At 36.2% G+C, this 24,711-nt stretch overlaps 2 protein-coding genes across 6 annotated transcripts in view; one reads left to right on the top strand and one right to left on the bottom strand.

The window, feature by feature from the left end:
• RAB5A (RAB5A, member RAS oncogene family) overlaps window positions 1-6,655 on the top strand; it is a 29,934-nt gene extending 23,279 nt beyond the window's left edge. For both annotated transcript variants that reach the window (XM_029940351.1, XM_029940352.1), the window contains exons 5-6: window positions 1,902-1,995; window positions 5,210-6,655. In XM_029940351.1, the coding sequence (XP_029796211.1) occupies window positions 1,902-1,995; window positions 5,210-5,325 (210 nt within the window). In that variant the 3' untranslated portion in view covers window positions 5,326-6,655. The remainder of the gene's footprint in view (window positions 1-1,901; window positions 1,996-5,209) is intronic.
• The window catches only part of PP2D1 (protein phosphatase 2C like domain containing 1), a 41,938-nt gene extending 19,394 nt beyond the window's left edge, over window positions 1-22,544 (bottom strand). For 3 of the 4 annotated variants that reach the window (XM_029940349.1, XM_029940350.1, XM_029940348.1), the window contains exons 1-2: window positions 22,399-22,544; window positions 17,759-18,819 (exon numbers count right to left, since the gene is read on the bottom strand). In XM_029940349.1, coding sequence (XP_029796209.1) covers window positions 17,759-18,819; window positions 22,399-22,421 — 1,084 coding nt within the window. In that variant the 5' untranslated portion in view covers window positions 22,422-22,544. Of the gene's footprint in view, window positions 1-6,024; window positions 7,642-17,758; window positions 18,820-22,398 lie in introns of those variants that run through there. The other variant, XM_029940347.1, reaches the window with a different exon arrangement.
• Between the last annotated feature and the right edge of the window lie 2,167 nt (window positions 22,545-24,711).

Consider the following 24,711-nt stretch of genomic DNA (forward strand, 5'->3'; position numbering starts at 1 on the left):
TTTAATACATAGTAGCAGAATATTTACTATTGAAGCTTGAAAAGATGTGAGTTCTTTGTGTGCAATCTTTCATTTATGCATGTGAGAGGGTTTTCGTTTTTTTAATATTTTTACATTGTAGTTCTTGTTTTGCTTGTTGGGGGTGTTTGCTTATTTAATACATTCCGTCAAGGACAGAAATTACATGATGGTTTTTTTTTCCCCTAGGAAGTGTGTCCTGGGTTTTTCCCTTATTATTTTCTTTACTTTTTTTTTTCCTCTTCTTTTTTTGGTAGTGGGGGTGGTTATGTTTAAATGAAGTTGCTTTTACAACACCAAAGACTTAATCATCCATTTCCTATATAAAAGGTAGCTACTTTTTTGCATGGACCTCAAGTATATTGTAGTATAGAGGTGGAATTTAAGGAAAGGTATTAAGCAGGCTGTGTTGTAGCTTATGGGCAAGTGATAAATTGTGTCATGTATCTTGAATGTATCTTAGATAAGCTGCTATATAATGATTGCCACTTCAGATAGCTGTGAAATTAGGTGATTAACTAGTTGTTACTTAACCTTCTAATTTCTGTATAAGTCTAATTACATGAAATAGAAGTTGGTGTTTTGACTTTTTATTTTGCTTTTCTGTTTGGAGTGTCATTGTAACTACTGTATTGTAAATGATGGAAAATAATTGCATATGTTAAAAAATAGTGTTATATTCAAAAAAATAAAAAATTAAAACAAAACAAAAATAAAGGATCAAGAAATCCACTTATAGGTTATTTAATCTAGCTAATTAGGAATGTTTCCTTCTGCAAAATAAAGCACATTTATTTATTATGTTTATTTTTGAGAAAGAGCATCAGCAGGGGAGGGGCAGAGAGAGAGGATCTGAAGTGTGTTTCGCTCTGACAGCAGCAAGTCAACGTGAGGCTTAAACTCACAAACCATGAGATCATGACCCAAGCCGGTCAGACCTTCAACCAACTGAGCCACTCAGGCATCCCTAACGTGAAATTACTTAAAACAAATGTCTCTGTAGTTAGACATTTTTAAACTTTCCCTCTTGTCTCCCTCTTCAGCTTTTCTACTGTACAAATGTGCTATATATACGGATAGTGTAGTATCAACGAAGGCATAACTGTCTTTGATGATGGCTGTTGATGGAGTACATGGACTGAGAGGGAACTAATATTTCTTGCACCATTAGGTAATAAGCTGAGCATGTAGCAACTGTGATTTTATTTAATTCTGGTTATAGTCATATGAGGTATAATATCTATTACCCCGAGGTGGTGATCTCCCCAGCATAGAGTGGGAGAGAGGGCAGTTAAATTATAGTCAGAATTGGCCTTCTTACACAATTCAAAGGAACCTCATTCTTTTTTCCTTTAAATTGGAAAGATAATTGGTTGCTCTTCACAACTGTGAGACTTAAAGGCAATAATTCATGTAATATGAAACATGACAAAAATACAGAGTACTGATTTTTAAAGGAATGATTAAGGACATTCAAAATTAAACTAGTGCTTGCCAGTTAGTGTTTGAAGACAACATTAGATACTTTCATTACCTTTGTCTTCATTACAAATAATGAGCATAAATAAAATTTGCCATAGAGATTGAAGAGTCTTTTATATTTAGAATAGGGTAATTTCCACCCTCTGGAACTCACCATTTGAAATCAGATTTTAGTGTCAGATCAGATGAATCAGAGTGGACTAATGCAAGAAGTTAAGGCAATAGGAAATTTAAAAAAGTATACCACAAGAGTACTCTTAGCTCTCTATTACCTTTAATTATAATTGCTTATTATTCAGTTGCACATTGTAAGTAGTCAAGTTGGAATAGTAAGCCTTTTTTTTTCAAGGCAGGTATAGTATGTGCAAAGTATTTATCTCATGGTTTTGTTCTATAAACAGGAAGCACAGTCCTATGCAGATGATAACAGTTTATTATTCATGGAGACATCAGCTAAAACATCAATGAATGTAAATGAAATATTCATGGCAATAGGTAAGTTTTTAAGGAGTAAATATAGACAAAACAAGTTATACTGGGTCATATTTGGTTTGTCTTTTTAAAATTTATTTATTTGTTTGTTTTGAGAGAGAGCGTGCACTGAGTGTGCAAGCACAAGCAGGGAAGGGGCAGAGGAGGAGAGAGAGAATCCCAAGCAGTCTCCACGCTGTTAGTGTAGAGCTGGAAGCAGGGCTCAATCCCACAAACTGAGATCGTGACCTGCGCTGAAACCAAGAGTCAGATTTTAACTGACTTAGCCATCACGCGCCTGATATTTTTAAAAATTCTTGATTTTTTAAAATGATTCTTTTCTTCTAGATCCATTCTAAGGTTTATTTTAGTGGTGCTGTTAAATTTAAAAGACTTACTTATTAGGTTGCAATACTTTTTTTTTTTTTCCAGCTAAGTTTCTTTTAGATGTTGAAAGCCTGGGCTTTGAACTAATAGTTCATGCAGATATATGTCTATATAAGGATTTCAATGAGAAATTTGGATAAATGTTTTCTATTAGATTATACTTTTTACATAAAAGGAAGATAAGCTCAGAGTGGTATTTATCAGTTCAACATATGGACATAAAGAGATTTCTTTCTCACTGAGCAATAACTACTTCTATCTCTGCTTTGCCCTGAACAAGCACTATTTTTGTTTCTCACATTCTTTTTTAAAAATTTTTTTTTTAATGTTTTACTTATTTTTGATACAGAGAGAGACAGAGCATGAGAGGGGGAGGGGCAGAGCGAGAAGGAGACACAGAACCGGAAGCAGGCTCCAGGCTCTGAGCTAGCTGTCAGCACAGAGCCTGATGCGGGGCTCGAACCCACGAATGTGAGATCTGACCTGAGCCGAAGTCGGAGGCTTAACTGACTGAGCCACCCAGGCGCCCCTCTCACATTCTTTTTAAATCATTGATTATTGACAAATATAATGCAAGTATGCACATGTTACATAAGTGTGCTTACTGTGAGGCTTGAACTCAAAACCCTAAGAGTCATATGCTCTACTGACTGAGCCAGCCAGATTTTCCCAGATAGACTTTATTTCATTTGTACCGTTTATTCAGGTGTGTTGTTAATAATGTTATTTTTCCAGTCAAAAAGTAGCCTACATATTAGAACTTCCAATTACTTTTCTGACTTTACAGCGTTCCTTCCCTTGAAAGAAATAACCAAGGGGCGCCTGAGTGGCTCAGTCGGTTAAGCCTCCGACTTCGGCTCAGGTCAGATCTCACGTTCATGGGTTCTAGCCCCGCGTCAGGCTCTGTGCTGGCAGCTGGCTCGGAGCCTGGAGCCTGTTTCGGATTCTGTGTCTCCCTCTCTCTCTGCCCCTCCCCCTCTCATGCTCTGTCTCTTCTGTATCAAAGATAAATAAAGCATTAAAAAAATTTTTTTTTAAAAAGATAACCAAGCATAAATTGTATTGTGGCCTTTCTATTTCTTTTACCAGATTAGTAACTTAGATCACATAGCGCACTCGTATTTTTGCTCTTAATGACTTAGGGAGTACAGTTATTTAGTGGGAGAAAATCTACAATAAGTTACCTGTTTTCAGTTTGATAAGATCTTGCGTGCATAGCTTCTTTCGTTGCACATCTTCATTAACTTGATCCAGGATTTTAGCCTCTTAACAATCCTAATTCAGGGGCAAATTGGTAAGCTCCAGTTACCCATATACCAAACAAATAGTACCAGCTTCACTTTGGTAATGCTTAATAAGAGAGGAGACGGGAGACTGCTTCTGAGACCTCTGAGTTGTGTTTTAGTTTAATCTTTACATGGTAAACCAATAGAAGGTAAGAGTTCCTCGCTCCAGTTTGTTTCCTGCAACCTTCTAATTTCATTCAGATCTAACTACAGAAAGCCATGGACAAGTATAGTAAAGGGAAGAAATAATCACTCAGTACAAAACCTAACAATATTTTAATAATAAAATTTATAAATGTTACCCTCTTCTTTGTCCCTACAAGGCTTTGTTTGACTGGAAATTTGCCATTTTATTACCATTTACACTATCATCCATAGAGCAGTTCTACAGAAGTGGCCAGGGTAAAGGCTTTTCTTCCCAAACTTCATTGTTCTGGTTCTCACTTCCATTGAAGTGGAATGGGATTCTAATGAGTTTAGGATTCTAAAGACAATTAATGTTCATGTGTAATATTACAACAGATAAAGGATAAAAGATCCAAAATGCAATTAGTCATTCAGATACTGAATTAGAACATTTAACTTTTGTGTAACCTGAGCCAAGGCTAAGGTAAAGCTAGAATTCAGACATAGTCCTCTCTCTCCAAGGTTGATAGAGACCAGTGTATCTAGTCACTTATATATAAACAGTACTCTTAGAGGTAGGTAATACTTAGTGAATCCACATCAAGGATCTTGGAAATCTAAGCAGACTATCTAACAGGTGAATTTTAAATCAGTGAGACCCAGGCTCCAGAAAACAGCCGTTAGCTGTGTGGAGTTTAGCAGAACTAAAACCCTAATCGCTGGTTGAGGGCTTCATCCAAATGTGGCAAGCCAAGATCACCTGACTCAAAACTGGGAACTCATCTTTTGAGATAGAGCCTTCAGTATCAAGTCCTCTCAAAACTTAGGCAGAGCCACTGGAGAATAGGATTAGGGTTTTTAATCAGGCATAAAAGAGGAATGTGGTAGATGTTGGAAGGTTAAAGTATGTGTAACCAGTAAGAACATGGGAAATATGACCTGTGAGAATTTGGGTTGATAATTAGGTAGCACAGAAAGATGACACATTCTTACGGGGTGATGGTGATGGTGTTTGTGTATAATCCCAAATTGTTCCAGAAAAGTATTTGTGGCACATTACAGAACATTGATAAAAACTAAGATTCTTTACAAACTTATTGACTGGCCAATCATTTTTATTAACTTAGATTTTCTTAAACAATAGAAGTATTAATAATGATTATCAAATAAAGTATACCTTTTCTGTATTATTAACTGAATATATATAAAGAAATATAGCCCTAGTCAGATTAAGTTTTAATTGTATGTCTGTAGCTCCACTGACCTAAGGACTGACCAATCTAGTATTTGGTAGATAGTCCATAAACATTTGAAAAGAATGAACATATTGCTGTGTGATACTTTGGGTTAACCTAGCTGGAAAAAAATATTTTAAGTTGATGAAAGTAATTCTAATATGAATATTCTAATTGTGTTTATTTTGACAATTTATCTCTCAGCTAAAAAGTTGCCAAAGAATGAACCACAGAATCCAGGAGCAAATTCTGCCAGAGGAAGAGGAGTAGACCTTACTGAACCCACGCAGCCAACCAGGAGTCAGTGTTGTAGTAACTAAACCTCCAGTTTGAACTTGCTGGAATACTCTTCTGCTTCCTAAATGTTAATGACAGTGGAATTGGAGCATTTAACCAGCCCAGTATGACTTCCAAAAAGAAGAGACTTACGATAGAGTCAAGTTTCTAATACAGAATTATTTTAAGTGTTTTGAACTTAATTTTTAAATAACATGCATGTGACCCTCTGACTAATGTTTCAGAAGTAGAAGGGGGGACTGGGAATGAGAGCTGTGTGTGTGCTTGTTTCCTTGGACTAAGGTTAGGGGGAATTGTTCTCATCACCAGGGATAGAGACAAATGATGTAAACCCACAGTTAACCAGCCACTTCTGTGAAAAAGATTTGGAACTTATTAATTGGGGCTTTCAAAAACATTCTTTTTTTAGAAGGAGATTCTAAAGATATTTATGCTTAGCTACGGTATTCAGGCAACTGGTAATTTCTCTTAGTATGCATATTTAAAATATACATTCCACATTTTAACAAATTAACCACAAAAAAACAGTCCCACATCTTTAGGGGCAAGAAAATGAACATTAGTAGCATCTAAATTATAGCCAGCCCTGGTATTTTTAGTGGGGTAAAAAAACGTCAAATATAACCTCTTGTTTCAGGAATATGAAAACTGATAAATGTATCTTAATGGATAGTGTTCCCTTCAAACATGTGAGCTCTTCAACAGAAATGAAACAAACCAGGTGTCTGTGATTTCTGTTTAATCACTGCTGGCCATTATTACATAGGTTTTGTTGTTTGGGGGCAGGGACGGGGCTTTCGTTCCCTTTGACGTAATGTAGTCAATGCACTAACAATTATGTACATTCAAACTTGATTATTTTAAATTCGATCTTCAGCTGTACTGTAAATAGGGTACTGCACTGTAGTCTCCATATATGTTTATTACTTTTCTGTAATATTTAAGAGTTGCTTAAAAGTATACAAAATGTACAGTTACTAAAACAGCTAATTTTACCTTTTCTCTCCCTTTGAAAGGAAGGGTGTCAGTTGTTCCTACATGGCTAGAACCATAATAAACAATGTACCAGTAATTTGTAACATAAGTATTGCCGTTTGTTAGTAACAATCTTGCAGCCTTGTTTTCCAAAGTTCATTTTATTTTGATCAGTTTCAGTATATTGCACTAATTGTTTTAGGTATTTTCATTATATGAAATCTACCATGTGTCAGAGATGATTTAATCTATTTAAGTGTTGAACTGCTAGCAGAACTTGTACATTTACAGTAATTCATAATTGGTAAGGAAAACAGTTCACCAGTGTTTAGTTTTATATTGAGGTGCTCAGGTTGGAATAAAGTGGTATAAAAGCAAGTGCTGTTTTTTCTCTTTTTTGGTGTGTTCTGAACAGTGAACATATATAAATCGTATTATATAACCTAAAATATGCTTTTACAGTTTCTTTAATGCATTCTTAAAAATGATTTGTGTGGTATTGATGTATAATGCTAATATCTGGTCTCTGAAGAATTGTCTTTACGTTTTTACAATCTGGGTAATCGGAACTTTATCTTTTATGTCAAAAAACTGATACTCCATTCCATTGAGAAGTATTACCATGACTGTAATGTTGTCTCTGGAGCCAGCCACTAAAGCAGCACTTACAAGTTTATGGCTGATATACTTGGCTGCACCTTCATAGAAATTTTTAGTGCATGCTGCTTTTTCTTTTTCACTTGAATTTTCTAGCACATCATTGACAGTGGTTGGTCCTTTAGTTTCTTTCTCATTGCAACAATCATGATTAGTCATTTCTGGTGGAAATGTCTGTGCATTTTTAGAAATAGAACAATCAAACACATTTTCTTTTGAATTTGTAGTTGACACACATTTTGTAGATTCAGGTTCATACTGAAATAGTATATGGCTGTTAGTTTCTGATTTAGTATTGCTTGGTTCATTGATTGGGGAAAACGGAAGGTCTTTGGATTTGTTTCGTTTAACAAAACAGATTTCCTTATATACTTGAAACATTGTCATTACCAGTGCTGTGACTTCATTTGTATCCAAAACTTCCCAGAGTCCATTAGTAGCTAAGATAAGGAATTGGCAGAAGTCATCAATAGGGACAGAGATAGTATGAGGTGCTGGAATAATGGATTTTTTCAGTTTGAGATTTCCATGAAATCCAAGTCCTCGTGTGGTTTTCACTTGCCCTTCTAGGAGCCCATATGGTTCATTTGAACTAATCATTGCTCCATTCTGAAGTAATCTTCTTCTTTCGTTTATGTTTCGCGTAGTATGTTCTTTGGTTATGCAAAAGCCTTTTCCATTTCTGCATAAGACTGCTTGTACATTACCTAGAAGATTATTTGAGAAAGTGGTCCTAATCCAGTTGTATCCAAGGATGCTGTTAACTTTATTAATTATGCGTTTTAGTGCATAAACAAAGCAAGAAATTTAAAAATATTTTTTACATAAGTGAAATATTGATATGACTGGACTATTTATGGCCATTAAGATCTGAAATTGGGAGGCCGGTTTATCACTCATTTTAAAGCTAGTGTTTAAAATACTGCACTTAAAATAACTAAGACTACAGGTAATAAAAATAACCATCAACTTTTTTTTTAATGAAACAGCTTCTGAATATTTTTTTTATAGAGCCAAAAGTTGGAGCTTTTTTATAACCAACATATATTCCACAGAGTAGATACTTTTTACATGTTCCGATAAGTGCCTTCTTAATGAAAAACACAGGCATTGATTTTTTTTTAAGTGGAGTTTGATAATTTCGTAACTGGTAAAAGTTAAAACCTGAACATATAGGTGTGGGTGATGGAAACAGAATGCCGCTGTTAATGTCAGTCTTACTAGTTTCATGTTGTGTGGTTAAAAAGAAATTTAAGTCTATTAGTCCTAGTAAAATGAAAATAATACATATTATTAATGTATTACATGGATAATAGCTATTCAGCATTAAATTAAACCCTTTGAAAACTGACATTTTAAAAGTTTATTCATGGTTCAGATGAAATCTTAAGAAAATCTGAACAATGTTCTGAACAGATTGAGGGAAGGTTGTATTACCAAAACTTTCTTTGGTTTATTAAAAAGATACACAATTTCTTAGGAAAGCCATTTTCCCCAAATTTTTAGGAATATGAATGATTATATATTCAAACATAAGCAATAGTTTTTCTTAATATGTTATTTTTATCATTTATAAAAGGGTATATTATTCTGACATGGGATTAATGATGTTTGAACATTTACAGTATCTTTGAGAATTAAAATTCCTGAAATCATGCAAAATTTACATTAGAATATCCAGTTTCAAGCAGAGTGCTATATCTGGAATCTCAATTTTGCTGCTACAGGGGTTCAATTCTAACCTCCTCACTTCAGGTTTTGAGGTAAATTGAGATTTCCCAAGAGTAAAGTCTATGCAATTAGTTGGAAGAGCCTATGCGGGTGAAGCATTAGTGTCTGGGATATGCTGAGCCCTATTTAATGGGAATTCTAACGATGATGTATGTGGACAGTGTTTTTAAAACCAAAAAATGGTAAGTGATAATCATAAAATTACATTACCACTTCTCTGGTTTGGTTATTAACATTTTGCATTAGCTTGTCTTTTCTGCTTAGCCATTCTATTTTCTTAAAAAAAATTTTTGTTATTTTTGAGAGACAGCAAGAAACAGTATGTGAGCAGGGGAGGGGCAGAGAAAGAGAGGGAGACACAGAATCCAAAGCAGGCTCCAGGCTCCCAGCTGTCAGCACAGAGCCCGATGGGGGCCTGAGCTCACAAACTGTCAGATCATGGCCTGAGATGAAGTCAGACACTTAACCGACTGAGCCACCCAGGCGCCCCTCTGCTAGTCATTCTAAGCACTCTACAGAAGGTAAATCAGTTAAATAATTCTAGACTTTGGCTGAGTTGTAAATTGTTTCTGTACCAGCACAGCAGCATGGAATGATAGTGAACATGCCACCTGGGTAACTGAATTGTGTTTGGAAGACATGATTCAATACCTCTTTTAAACTACAAATTTCTTTATGTGTATACATATACATATACATATAAATAGCTCTGCAAACACTGGAGACACATTTGGCTCAGAATAGTCAAATCCACTGACTTCCTTAATATTAGTTAAGGAATGTTAATGTGGCAGGCCAGAGCCCATTTAGCAACAAGAGAAAATACTGTCTCTGTTGCATGATTTGAAAAGAACATAATACAGCTATGTTGCTACAATGGAAAGGTGGTAAACCAGTATTTTTATTTTAGTTGCCTTTTCAGAGGTTGGTGAGCAGAGCCTTAAGCACTATTTGCCTCTCCTCCCCCTCCCCAATTGCTGTGTTTATTTTACTATTGTGAATATCCCTCTGGGTCCATATAATAGGACTTTCTAGAAGGGATATTAAATCTTGGCTGCACTTTTTCCTCTACAATGTACTTGCTGTCTTGACTTTGAGTTAACTAACAGTTGGCTCATCCTGAATAACTCATATCCTTGCCTCTGTGAGTGGCTCAGGAAGGAAAAAGTAACGGGGAGGCAGCCACTGTGTCTCAGCTATTCATGCATAACCCAGGAAGTAGAGGATACGGAAGAGTACAGCCCTGGAAGAGTACTGTTGGGAAAAAACGAAAAATTACTATGTGCAGTTAATGCATGTCCTGAGCCTAGGTTGCATATGCTGTTGGCTGTAAATAAGGTTGTTATAAGCATTACTACATTAAGCTGAAATGATAGAATAATGAACAAAAAGCCCCCAGAAAGATGGGAAATTGGAAGAAGATTTAAGTAATACTGTATGTCCAAGTGTCAGGAGAACTGAAAGGAGAGAGGAACAGATCATGACAGTTTAAAAGGGAGGACAGAGTGGCTTTAAAGAAAGGTTCCTGTAACATCTATGTGGAGGGAATGAGAATAACTAGGCAAATGGACTGATTTGAAGACCCTCCGCAAAATTTTCTGTGAATCTGGGCGTAAGTAAATCAAATTCCTAGACAAAGTTACTAGCTTCAGTAATTTGGAGAGATTGTGCTCTTCAGGAAATGTTACCAGGAAAAAAAAAAAAGTGGAACAGGGTTACTGGAAGAGGGACATCATTTATATGGGGATTAGAAAAAGTGCTTTGAGGTGATACTCGAGCTCTTTCCAGATGGCATGTATAGTCAGGCAAAGTGTTCCCTTATGCAGAGAGCAGTGGTGTAGCCGCCTCCTGCAATTGCTCAGTTACCGCCAACTTACGAAGGTGAAGAGTATCCTGTAAACGTCGGTCAGAGTGACCTTAGAATCCCAAACAGGGAATTCTAAATGTGAATGAGTGAGTCAAGGTATTTTTTCAGATAAAGCCACTACTATTGAAGATAACAGGAAAGTAAGAACCAGAGGGGAAAGGAGGAGAAATTGTATATGGTGGAAGGAAATGAAACACTTAGGATGCAGGAGTGCCCAGGAAGAAAAAGTTGCCTTGGTTTGGAAGAAACAGAACACTTGGGAATCTGATACATTTGGGCTTTAATAAATTCCAATTTTATGTTTGATCTTCATTTAGCCACTTTATTTCCCTGAGTTTCAGTTTTCCACCTGCAATGCTATCTTTTGTCAAGGTTATTGTGAAGATCTAAGTAATTTAGTAAGAAGAACCTTGATAAAGGTTATTTTTCTTTGTGTTCCATGAAGGGAAACCAGAAGAGAGGCTGTCCAAAAGAGATGGAGACAAAACTATAAATGTTTCCTTTCAGACCCATTTATAAAAAAAACTTTAAGAAAATTTGGGACAGCTAGGTGGCTCAATCAGTTAAATGTCCAACTCTTGGTTTAGGCTCAGGCCATGATTTCTCATGATTTTCCCTGCTCTGTCAAGTTTGTTTATTTTGAGAGAAAGGTAGAGCTGGTGGGAGAGGGGCAGAGGGAGAGCAAGAGATACCCAAGTAGGGTCTACACTGCCAGCGCAGAGCCCAATGTGGGGCTCAAACCTACAAAGCAGGGGATCATGACCTGAGCCAAAATCAAGAACCAGGCGCTTAACCAAATGAGACACCCAGATGCCCCTAAAAAAAAGAAAAAAAAAAAATATATATATAGACATACATGTATGTATATATTTTTTTTTTAAAGAAAATTCTTATGATGTCGATTCATAGGCTTAAGGAAGTAAGGAGCAATAACTTGGAGCTTGGGAAATGAAGTTAGCGGAGAAAGAAAAAGCAATTGAAAAGGAGCATGAACAAACATAAAACTTAAACATGAATGAGGTATACCTAAAGCAGACGCATAACAGAAATGCATGTAAATGAGGTCAGGGAAACAACCTATATCCAGTTTGTCTGCAGGACTTAAATTTTGGCAGAAAAGGCTGAATTTGTATGCATGGACACTAGGTCTATGTCTCTTCCTACTGATGATTAGCATGAGAGTCTTGCTGATGTGGAGCTAGTTTTCACTGGTTACTCAAAAGATCCCTTTGTTCATTTTGTAGGATGTATGAGCATAAAACCCATGTTGACCATTGTACATCTGGAGCCTAACAGCACTGTACACATCGGGCTCAACTATCTGTCAAGTGTTTGTTGAATGTGTTTTCAGAATCAGGTTTGTGTCACCACCAACATACCCCAAGCAAGGGAGAGGGAGGAAGAGGAATGTAGAAGGTCAGTGTCATTTAAGATATGGTTTCTTCCTTCCATAAAATAAGGTGATTCTGGAAGTGAATTAGGTTTTAAAGAAAAAAGGGCTGGAAATAATTACCAGAAACTACTTTTGTTTCCTAAGTGACCTAGTTTTCTGTCCCATGAGCTTATTGTAGATCCAGAGACCAATCACAGCTTTACCAAATACTTTCCTTTTATTCACAATTCCTTAATTGTTGGACACCTCAAGCCCCGGTCCTTTTCTTCCCAAGGTTACCAAGTGATTCCTTTAATCCTCACAGCCTCTTAAGGTAAGGATAATCACATTTTAATACATAAGAATGAACCTCACCAATTATATTAAGGTTGCATCACTAGTACAAATGTAGTTTCTGAGGCTTCATTAAAAGGAATTTTTAGAGAAAATATCTACAATCTAGACATAAAGACATTGGAATAGATACACTAAACCACTATTTTACCAATGCCCATTTACCATTCCAGAAATCCTAGGGCCTTTAAATATCATCTTGAGAAATATGCTCTGCATCCGCACACTGTAAATGGAACAACAAAGCCTAGATGACTGCAACTATTTACAATACAATTTACTGAATATTTTAAGCCTACTATGAAGACCTGCTCAGTAAAAAACAGATTCAAACATTACTGCTCCCTGACCATGCAACTGGTCACCCAAGAGCTCTGGTGGTGTGCAAAAAGAGTAGTGTTTTCACTACTAACGCAACATCCATTCTGCAGCCCATGGATCAAGGAGTCATTTTGACTTTCAATCGTTACTTAAGCAATAGTTTTAGAAAGTTATAGCCAGCGTAGATAATTATTCCTCTGATGGATCTGGGCAGAGTAAATCAAAATCTTCTGAACATTCATGATTCATGGGAAGAGGTCAGCATGTCAACATTAACAGAATGTTAGAAGTAGATGCCAGCACTCACGGATGACTTTGAGGGGTTCAAGAATAGTGGAGGAAGTAACTGCAGATGTGGAAATTCGAGAGAACTAGAATGACAAGTGGAGCCTGAAGCTGTGACTGAACGGCTGCGATCTCACGATAAAACCAGTGGATACGGACTTGCTTTTTATGGATGAGCAAAGAAAGTGGTTTCCTGAGATGGAATCTACTCCTCATGAAGAAGATGCTGAGCAGGTTGTTGAAATGACAATGAAGGATTTAGAATATCACATAAACTCAATAAAACTTGATAAAACAGCAGCAGGGTTTGAAGGATCAAGTTCAATTTTGCAAGAAGTTCTTCTGTTAGTAAAATACTGTCAAATAGCATTACAAGCTACAGAGAAATCGCTCATGAAAGGAAGAGTCCATCAATGTGGCAAACTTTATTGTCTTATTTTAAGAAATTGCCAGTCTCCCCAGCCTTTAGCAATCACCACCCTGCTCAGTCAGCAGCCATCAACACAGAGACAAGACCCACCACTAGCAAAAAGATTACATTATTGAGACCTCAGATGAGAGTATTTTTTTTAGCAATAAGGTTTTTTATTTAAGGTATGCACCTTGGCTTTTTAGCCATAACTATTGCACATTTGATAGACTACAATGTAGTATGATCATCGTTTATGGGCACTGGGAAACAATTCTTTTGACTTGCTTTATCAAAATATTTTCTTTATTGTGGTGGTCCAGAAACAAACACAAAATACCTTCTAGATCTGCCTATATAAAAAGAGACAAGTTAAAAAAATAGATATGTTACACATATATACTTTATAATAGTATAAAGTCTTGAAAAGAAGAAATAAAAACATGCTGTTGTAAGATTTTATAATATATGTAAAATGATATAATATTTGAAGGTAGACTGTGAGAATCTAAAGACATATACTGTAAACTTCTAAAATAATATAACAAAGAGTTATAATTGACAACCCAACAAAGGAGATAGATAGGAATAAAGAAATCAATTCAAAAGAAAGTAGTAAGAGAGAGAACAATACACAACTGTGTATCCACATAGAAAGGAATGAAGTTGGACCCCCCCCATCAGGATCAAAATGGATCATAGGCCTGACTGTAAAAGATGAAACTATAAATCTCTTAGAACATAACACTGATACAAGTTTCTGTGGCCTTGAATTAGGCAATGGTCTCATAGATTTGACATCAAAAGTACAAGCATTGGAACAAAAAGCTGATAAGTTGGATTTCACCAAAATTCAGGCATTTTTGCTTCAGAGCACAAGAAAGAGAAAATCCATGGAATTAAAATATTTCCTAGTCATATATCAGATTCTGTATACAGAATATTAAAAGGAACCTTGCAGCTCAATAGACAACCCAAGTTAAAAAATGGACAAAAGATTTGAGTGGACATTTCTCAGAGGAAGATAGTGAAATGATTAACAAGCACATAAACAGGTAGTCAACATAGTCAACAAAGAGAAATGCAAATCCGTACCACTTCATACCCACTAAGATGGCTAGAATCAGAAAGACGGCATTGGGGAAATATGTAAAAATTGGAACCCTCATACATCACTGGCAAGACAGTGAAATGGTGAGGCCACTTTGGAAAAAGGTTTGGCAGTTCCTCTAATGGTTAACTGTAGAGTTATCTTATGACCTAGCAGTTCCACTCCTGGGTATATACCCAAGCAAGTAAAGACTTATCCACAAGTCCATGGCCACAGTATTCGTAATAGCCAAAAATTGGAAGCAATTCAGATGTTTTTCAAATGATAAATGGCTAAACAACATGTGGCACAACTATACAGTGAAATACTATTCAGCAACAAAGAGGATAGAAGTACTGATGCATGTTACAACATGGATGAATGAACCTGCAAAACATGCAGGGTGAAAGTAGACAGAAAAGAACACAAGTTCTATGATTACATTGCTATGAAGTACCCAGAAGAGGGGAATGTATGGAAACAGAATGTAGATTAATGGCTGCTTGGACCTCGAGAAGTGGCAGGTCAGGGAGCTGGTTGCTAACGGGTACTGGGTTTCTTTGTAAAATGACAAAATTTTCGAAAATTGAATGTGGTGATAGTTGCACATATCTGTAAATAGAATGTACTAAAAACCACAGAACTGTACATGGGTGAATTATGTGCTTTATGAATTACATCTCAATAAAGCTATTAAAAATAAAGCATTGGGGAAAATTAAGGGCTCAAATAAGAATCCCTTATGTTTATAAGGAAATAGCGTGGTTAATTAGAAATGTAAAATTTGTGGTTTATTTGATGTTAGGGAAAAAGCGTAATTATGTATGCTGTATAAATACATTTGTTAGTGTTTTAATTCTGTGAGGACTAATTGAAGTAAAATACAAGAGCACCAAGAGAAATTATAAAATGCACTATAAATGAGATGTGCTAAGAGTAAAATCTCAAGAATGTCAGTTTGGAAGTGTTTGTTTCCACATGCACACATTCAACATTTATTCATTGGCTTCATTATTGCACTTATGTTTCATTATAAAGCAAGGTTTTTGTTTTCTTTTGTTTAGTTCCAGAGTTGTGATGATACTAGTATTTTACAAACTAAAGGGAAAAAAAATCCCCGTGCTATATAATTAGAGGTCTTGTATCATAAAATACAAAACATGCTCTTGATAAATTTCTATAAACATTTTTTGTAACCCATTTAAATTGCTTTCTTCCAGGAGCGCTCTTTTGTCATTAATCACAACCTCCTTTTCACAAGGAGGTTGGATTTTTCCCCCTACCTATTTGTGTCTATTGAAATGAAGGATGCCCAGATGAAAACAGTTTAACGCAATTATGTAAGCCTGGAGATTAGATCCAACAAATGTCTGACCTGGAGATTAGAACCAGCCAGATAGCTATGATCCTGAAAGTAGTGAATCATAGTAAATCAGACATTTAATGATAGCATCTCATTATTCTCTATCTCATAATTATTCCTTTAATTTTACAAGAACCCTGATGTGTAATGACATTTTCTAATGGAGGTCCCAAGTCCAAGAATATGGGCCGGTCCCAGATGGATCTGAAGTCTGAGAACTGTCTGTACACGAAGTAGACCTGCTCTGAAGCCATCTAGAACCTCAGCAGAAAGCCTGAGAAATGACAAAAATTCTGAGGAAACTGGCATTGCTTAATGGGAGTACTCATCTTGGGCTCTGAACCAGAGCTAGATCAGATACAGGCTGACTTCAAGGGGCCTTGGCATTAGAGTGGTCTTTGTAATGATCTGTTTTTGTTCAGAGCCATATTGATCACAATATCCCACTCTCTGAGGGCCAGCATCCTCAAGCTTTGGAGACAATCCCCTTCAGATGCAGTCTGACATAGCCGGATCATTTCCGGCTCTGATTCCTATTACCTCTGAGACCTTGAACAAATTATCTCACCTCTCCCAGCTTCCATTTTCTCATCTGGAAAATTAGCGTTAGGGGCTCCTGGGTGGCTCAGTCGGTTAAGCATCTGACTTCAGCTCAGGTCATGATTTCATGGTTTGTGAGTTCAAGCCCCACATCAGGCTCTATGCAGACCCCTCGGAGCCTGGAGCCTGCTTCAGATTCCATAGCTCCCTCTCTTTCTGCCCCTCCCTTACTCCTGTTATGTCTCTAATAAACATTTTTTAAAAATAGAAAATTCCTGTAACAACAGATAATGGGGCAAGGGTAGAGATAGAACAGATGTTTAAGGGTCCAAACTTGCAGCAAGTAATAAATAAGTTTCAGGGATCTAAGGCACAATATAAGGAATATAGAGAACAATACTGTATTATAGTCATTAAACTTGCTAAGACTAGAACTTAATTGTTTCAACCACTAAAAAGAAATGATGATTATGTAACATGATATAGGTGCTAATTGTCGCCTGAACAGCAATCATATTACAATATATAAATGTATCATATTAACATACTTCAGACTTGTACAAGGTCATGTGTCAAATACATTAAAAAAATAATACTTAGAGGATATCTTCAAATATCAGGGTTCTTGTAAGACTAAATGAGAAATTAGGCTATATTCGATAAGTGGACACAATTATTAATAAACTCTATCCAGGTGCACCTGATTGGCTCAGTCAGTAGCCCATGTGATTCTTGATCTTGGAGTCATGAGTTTGAGCCCCATGCTGTGGGTAGGATTTACTTAAAACAAACAAACAAAAAAAGCCCACAACTCTGTTCATGACAGGGGTAGTGGAAATCTAATCTCATGAAACTCAGCTAATTTTCTAAAAATGTTTAACCTATGCACTTTCCATTTTGGCAAGTTCCTAAGCTAGAACTTTAACTCTTAAAGTCAAAAAGAATCATTTCTCGAAATGTATTTCTCTTTTGGAGAAGAGAACATATGCTTATCAAATTGAGGCATAAACTATTATTTCTCTAAAATTGAATTGATACTAGTTGACTGATAAGCACGCTTGACCTATTGCAATTCTGTTATCAGAATAACTAACCAGCTCAAACGACCAGACTGGTAACAATCCTCAAAGAACTTTCCATTCTCCTGAAAATGGGAAGTATGATAAATGTTTTTTGTTTCATTCAGATCTAAGCAAATGTAATATATTTGCTCTGCCTTTATCAACAGCTATATTGCAACCCTATTTAGGAAATTTAACATTTTGGTCATATTATTACATATGTTCCTCCAAAATTACAATTATATTTTGTGCCTGAGATCTGCATTTAAACTGTGATTATTGATCATTTCTTAAATTAGCCAGCGGAATTTCTAGGAATTAGTAAGTCACTAAATCACAGGTCACTAAATATTTATGGAAGCGAGAGAAGTTTTGCTGCCAGGAATAAAAAATAAATATAAGGTGTAATGTGCACTACTCAACATACATACCAGTGTTTGCAACATGCAGTACTCCGGAAATTATTTGTGGCATCATCTGGGAAGGAAAACTCTCTGCCATACCCGTATGTTTACTGATTCTCTTCTTTGCGAAAGGTTTTTTAATGTTACTTTCCAATATACAAGTAACGGCAGAACAGCCACTCCATCGAACGCTGGATACTTCTTTTCTTCCAAGACGTAAAAGCCTATCCATTCTCCAAAATGCTTTTGCAAAGGCTTTGTGTATGTTCTCATACTCACATTTCAATGGTTTTGTCCTTTTCTTTATGGAGGAGAAAAGGTCTTCTATAGCTATGTATTCTTCTTTAAATACTGTGTGAAAGGATTTGATTATGTTTTGCTCTTCAGGGGTCATTTGGTAGGAAGGATCAAATCTGGAAAGTTGATGGAGAAGTAAAATTGGGAGTTCCACTGATGTCAGTTCTGCTGCTGAGACACCATGATGTCCATCAAATAAACCAAAAAAACACATATTGGGTTTGTTGCCAAAATTATTCACAACAGCGAATTTATTATTCATGCCAGCTCTCCATGTAGAATTTCTATCTTCACATATAGCTGCACCTCTAATCAATAGATGATGGATCGTTTGAGAATGTACGGAACTCCTATGAACGCTATCAACAATCTTATAATGTGCTGGTATTGGCTTCTTCCAAAGTATCTGAAAAGCATTATTAATGCTCTGTAGGGTGTTTTCAGTGAATACAGAAGATGACAATAGTTTAGCAATTATGGACTGTCTCTGAACGGCAATTGCCGAGAGTTTTTGTTTCTTTCCACCCATCCGCTGAAACCCCAGGGTGGCCCAAGCCACATGTTGCTTTTTATGGAGGAAAATTTCACGTAGGTCAGTTTCATGCTGGCATACGGAACAGGGAAATGTTATGTGATCATCAATCTGTTGCTGCTCATAGTCTTCAGAGTCTCTTGATGGTCTGCTCTTTTTCTTCCTCTTAAAATACCTTCTTCTCCATGAAAGTGGAATTTCTTGGTCTGAATTAAATGTTGATTTTCTTCCATCCCATTCCCTTGTTTTCCAAAACACTCTGCAAACAGGATAGAAGATATTTACATTTACATACTAGGAATGACACCCTGAAAGTCTTTTCAGGCAGTCCTCTATTTTTGCAATTTGCATTAGTTCTTAACAATTTTATATGGGCCTACCACTGAATATTCTGATGCATCTTTCTGTCATTCCCAAAAAAATACAAAGTACTCAAAAAATTGGTGACTGAACTGTGTGTGCCTGAATAAAATTAGGCAAAGTGTCTGCAAAGTCAACTAGAAATTTAAGAACAACTACTCAGAGAAATTGGCACAAGGTTGTATCCCAGCCATATGAAGGTACCTAGGTATTTGATTTAAAATTTGAGGGCACCTGGGTGGCTCAGTCGGTTGAGCATCCGACTTCGGCTCAGGTCATGATCTCACAGTCTGTGGGTTCAAGCCCCACGTCGGGCTCTGTGCTAAGAGCTCAGAGCCTGGAGCCTGCTCAGATTCTGTGTCTCCCTCTCTCTCTGCCCCTCCCCTGCTCACTCTCTGCTCTGTCTCTCAAAATAAAATAAAGACATTAAAAAATTAAGAAAAAATAAAATAAAATAAAATTTGGGCATGAATATTTTTTTAAATTTATTTATTTTCAGAGAGAAAGTACAAGAGAGGGGCAGAGAGGGAGAGAGAGAATCCAAGCAGTCTTCATGCTGTCAGCACAGAGCCTGACATGAGAGTTGATTCCACCAACCATGAGATCATGACCTGAGCTGAAGTCAAGAGTCAGACCTTAACTGGCCGAGCCACCCAGGTGCAATGAGCATGATTATTTTTGTACTCCATTTTATCTTTCTGAAAATACTTTTTTGTTCTACTTAAAGAGTTTGCAAGAAAATGAATAGGAGATGCCCAAACCAAGCAGACTAATAAAAAGAACTAAAGGACAGAATTTTTTTAGGACTATGTGGGAAAGGGGTGTAGGCTAAGGAAAGGAAAGGAAAGAAAAGCAGTAGAACTAGATGATAAACTTCTGAACAGTAGGCATCCTTTCTTATACTACTTTCCCAGAAATATCTAGAACAGTACTCAGCATGTAGGGCAATTTTTACCCACTTAAGCACAATTCATAAGGCCTATGGAAATGTTAGAGATCTGAGAAAACTGCTTTAGTTAAGGAGTATTTTGAAATGAAAAATCAAAGTGAGTAACTTTAAATGTTTATTACATATGACATCCCGTTAACTTCAACTCAACTCCGTAGGCCTTATGAATTGTGCTTAAGTGGGTAAAAATTGCCCTACATGCTGAGTACATTTAATATAGTAGATGGGACTACAGTAGTAAGCATAGTAATAGGTATTCAAGAATGCTGATAGTTGTCAAAATAAGAAATGAACCCATTTTGTACTGATGACAAAATAATATATTTTACATAAAAGCAATGCATAATCATTTTTAAGTTCCTGACAGAAAGCTACAAACTAGAGATGAAAGAGTATTCTCCTGGTCTCCCGAGCCCCACCCCTAATTCCTAAATCTCAGTCTTGGTCAACCACTCCGTCTTTCCAAATATGTATGTGTACATGTACATGATATATTATAATATATCAATATACTAATAAATATTGTTATATAACACAACATATATATAATGATCTAATGTATTAGTGAGTTAATATTAATTATATAAATATATTTACATGTATAATATAAACGTCGTCTTTTCTGAAATGTAAGTAAGGTCATGTTTCGCATACCATCCTAGAATCTGCCATTATTACTCAATACTAAGTCATGACCTCATATTGAAAATTTGAATACGGAGAGACAAAATAATCTATAATGAACAATGTAGACTCTGGATTTTTAAAAAATCTGTCTTCACTTAAAAACTATCTGGCCTTAGTCAAGTTCTTAAGCTTCCCTGAGCATCTGCTCTCTTATCTGTAAATGAACAGGATTATTTTTAGCATCAAATGAGATAAGTGGAGAAGCAATTGGCAATAGGGGACATTCAGAAAGTGCCTGCTCCTTCTACCCTGAGCAAAAAGGACACTGAGAGCCGTATCACATGAAAACATATCACATAAAGATGTAAAACTGCAATGCTTAGGGGAAAATGTATTCTATATAAAACGAATTTAAGGAAAACAGTAACTCAGTGCAAGAGGATTTTTTTTAAGTAATCTTTATACCCAATATGAGATTTGAACTTACAACCTCAAGATGAAGAGTCACACACTGTAATGACGCCCTGGGAGAAGTTTTTTTGTTTTTTTTTTAATAGCAGAAACTGAATCTGAGTGTTTCAGTATTCTGTGATGTGTATTTACTAACATGTTATGGTAAATTGTATATATCGTTGCTTGGCTACAGTTATTCAGTTTAACAAATAATAATAAACTGGACATATAAAATAAAACACAGTTTAGGGGATCCTGGCTGGCTAAATCAGGTGAGTATTTGACTCTTGATCTTGGGGTCATGAGTTCAAGCCTTATGCTGGGTGTAGGGATTACTTAAATAAATAAATAAAAATGCAAAAAAATAGAACCTAATTTTGAGAAGTGTATATAAAGAAAAAATGAATACATAAGTAAAATAATACAATAGCTCTAGAAAATAGGCAAATATCTTTAAGATTCTTCCCAGTAGAATTTTTATTCTATATGCTATGCAAAAATCTTTTTTCTAGGAAGGAAATTTTTCTGTGAAAAATGATAAGATGTGTACTATGTGATAGTCAAAGGGCTTTAGCAACCTTAATATATGGTGTGCATGTGACAATATGATTAAAGAAACAAGCAAAGCTTGAAAAGTTTGAAATGTTTTGCTGCTTTCCTTATTGGGACTTAATTCCCTGAAGGGCACATCTGTGTCAAACATAGCTACTCATTCCTATAGTAAAATTTTATTTACAAGTTTACACTTCATAAATGCTTCTAGAGCTATTAGCATATTAGTAGGCCTCTTGGCTTTGCCTCAACAACAAATTTTTGTGTTTTTTTAACAGAAAATTTTTAAAGTACCTATCATAGGTGAGTGGATAAAGAAGAGGTGATATAATGTGTGTGTATATATATATATGTATATATATATAAAATAAAATCTTGCCATTTGCACCAACATCGATGAGATCTACAGGGTATTATGCTAAGTAAGTCAGTCAGAGAAAATCAAATACCATCTGATTTCAACTCCTATGGAATTTAAGAAACGAAAGAAATGAGAGACCCCAGGATGGTTCAGTCAGTTGAGCGTCCAACTCTTGATCTCAGTTCAGATCTTGATCTCAGGGTCGTGAGCACAAGCCCTGCATTGGGCTCTGCACTGGGTGTGAAGACCACTTTAAAAAAATTAACAAAGGGGAAAAAAAGAAGAACCAAAAAACACTCTCAACTGTAGAGAACAAACTGATGGTTACTAAAGGGGAGGTGGAGAAGAAATGGGTGAAATAGGTGGAGAGGAGTAAGAGTACATTTATCATGACGAGCACTGAGTAATGTGTAGAATTGTTGAATCACTATCTTGTATACTTAAAACGAATATCACACTGTATTTAATTACACTGCAATTTTTAGAAAATGTTAATTGACTACATTTGTTATCCAATAGAAATGAAGCAAATTTACCTGAAAGCATTATTAGTTTCCATACTTATTTGGAATTGTTACCTCCCTTTCCCCTCTCTTTGCTGCCTTTCCCCCGCCTCTGTTCCTCCAACTTGGATAGTAACGTTGATGGCAGTAGTGGAGGAGGTGGTAGTGGGGGCAGTGGGGGGGGCTCCTGGATGTGATAGCAGACCTCTCTGTGTGGAATGTTTAATACCTCACCTGGAACCTCAGTCAGAACTCTCTTTATGATTCTGAAGGACTTGGAAGCAAGTAAGGTCACAAACATAACAAACTTGTCTTTGAAATTTCTAAAAAGAAGAATCATTCATTAAATACACTATCTTGTGCCTCCATAATAGTATTAAAAATAAGAGGAGAAACTGTCAAGTAAGTCTTTGTCTTATAAGTCACGGCACTTTGGCTATCCTTAACGTATAGACCAATTCTCTCCTCAGAGGTAAGTTTTCTCAGGCCATCTCTCCGGGACACCACCTCCCACCTGCCCCGTAGGGCCTGCATACTCCATCTCGGTGCCCCAAGTCACTGCCTGAAACTTACGGACTTGTTTGGACTTGTTGTTTCTTGAGACTCTCTTCACTCCTGGCCAATACCTTTCTTTCCTAGGTTCATAATCCAAAGCTGCATTTCACTCTCTCACCCTAGAATGGATTAGAATTAGGCTCTGTGCTGGCAGCTCTGAGCCTGGATCCTGCTTCGGACTCTGTATCTCCCTCTCTTTCTGCCCCTCCCCTGCTAGCACTCTGTCTCTCTCTGTCTCTCAAAAAGGAATAAAAACATTTAAAAAACTTAAAAAAAAGAAATAGCTAGAAAGATGTTTACCAAACTAATATTAGTTTTATCTTTTTTATTTTTGCCATTTTATGTAGATTCCTAAATGAACATGTTTTATTTCCCCCAAATAATTAGGGTACTTTCAAATAAATAAATCTGCCCTTTTTAAATTTTTACATAAAAACTTCATACATTTTTATTAAAAAAATAAACCATACTTAAACAGTAAACAAATAAGTAAATAAATTTGGGACTCCAGGCTGACTTAATTGATAGAATATGTTACTCTTGATTTAAAGGTTGTGAGTCTAAGCCCTACAATGGGTGTAGAGATTACTTCAAAATAAAATCTTTTCAAAAATCTATTTTTAAAAAAGGAAATTATAGGGGCGCCTGGGTGGCTCAGTCGGTTAAGCGTCCGGCTTCGGCTCAGGTCATGATCGCACGTTCGTGTCTTCAAGCCCCTCATCAGGCTCTGTGCTGACAGCTAGCTCAGAGCCTGGAGCCTGCTTCCAATTCTGTGTCTCCCTCTCTCTCTGCCCCTCCCCACTCATGCTCTGCCTCTCTCTGTCTCAAAAATAAATAAAACACTAAAAAAAAATTAAAAAAAAAGGAAATTATAAAGGTTGTTCTTCTTATTACAGTAGAAAATGTAAGCTAGTAAGTGGATTCTCAAGTGAAAGTGGTCTCTTCTTCCTTCCTCAATCCATCATCCAAAGAGAGACACCCTGGACAACATGAATCTTTCCAATATGGGTCAAAAAACAAGTTGATCATATGTTATATATTCTCGTATTGTAGATTAACTGTTCTATACTTTGCTTTTCCATTTAACAGTAATATTGTTGACAGTGTTCCTTATCAGTTAATATAGATCTATCTTATTCCTTTTTAATAACTACAGAATATTCCATTCTATGATTGTATAAAAAGTTATTTAATGTTTTCTGTATCAATGAACATTGAGTGTGGTAAGAACACTTGCCCTTGCAAAAATGCTGCATCAAAAAAAATCCTGTATGTATACTCATTTGGTAAATTCCAGGGAGTAGCATTCCTTTATCAATGACTAACTGCATTTTGAATTTTCCAAATTTATTTAACAACCCTTTATTGAAGATATACTATGTGTCAGGTACTGTTTTTAGCTTGGGGATGCCATATGAAGAAACCACATTTCTTTCTACAAGCAACATACATTCCAAATATTGCCAAATAGCCACCTATACATTTTATTCCAATTTACATCATTTTTGAGAGTTTTATTTCCTCTGTTCTGATTAATAATGGGCACAAAAGAGAAAACCGTAAGGGTTTTTTTGATGTTTATTTATTTGTTTGTTTTTAGAGAGAGAAAGACAGTGCAAGCAGACAAGGGGCAGAGGAGAGAGAGAGGGAGACAGAGAATCCCAAACAGCTCTAGAGCTGTCAGCACAGAGCCTGATGTGGGGCTTGAACTCACAAACCACAGGATCATGACCTGAGCTGAAATCAAGAGTTGGTCACTTTGCCACCCCAAAATGGGAGTTTACTGATATT

The sequence above is a fragment of the Suricata suricatta genome, chromosome 5 (genome assembly GCF_006229205.1).
Source record: "Suricata suricatta isolate VVHF042 chromosome 5, meerkat_22Aug2017_6uvM2_HiC, whole genome shotgun sequence".
NCBI lineage: Eukaryota > Metazoa > Chordata > Mammalia > Carnivora > Herpestidae > Suricata > Suricata suricatta.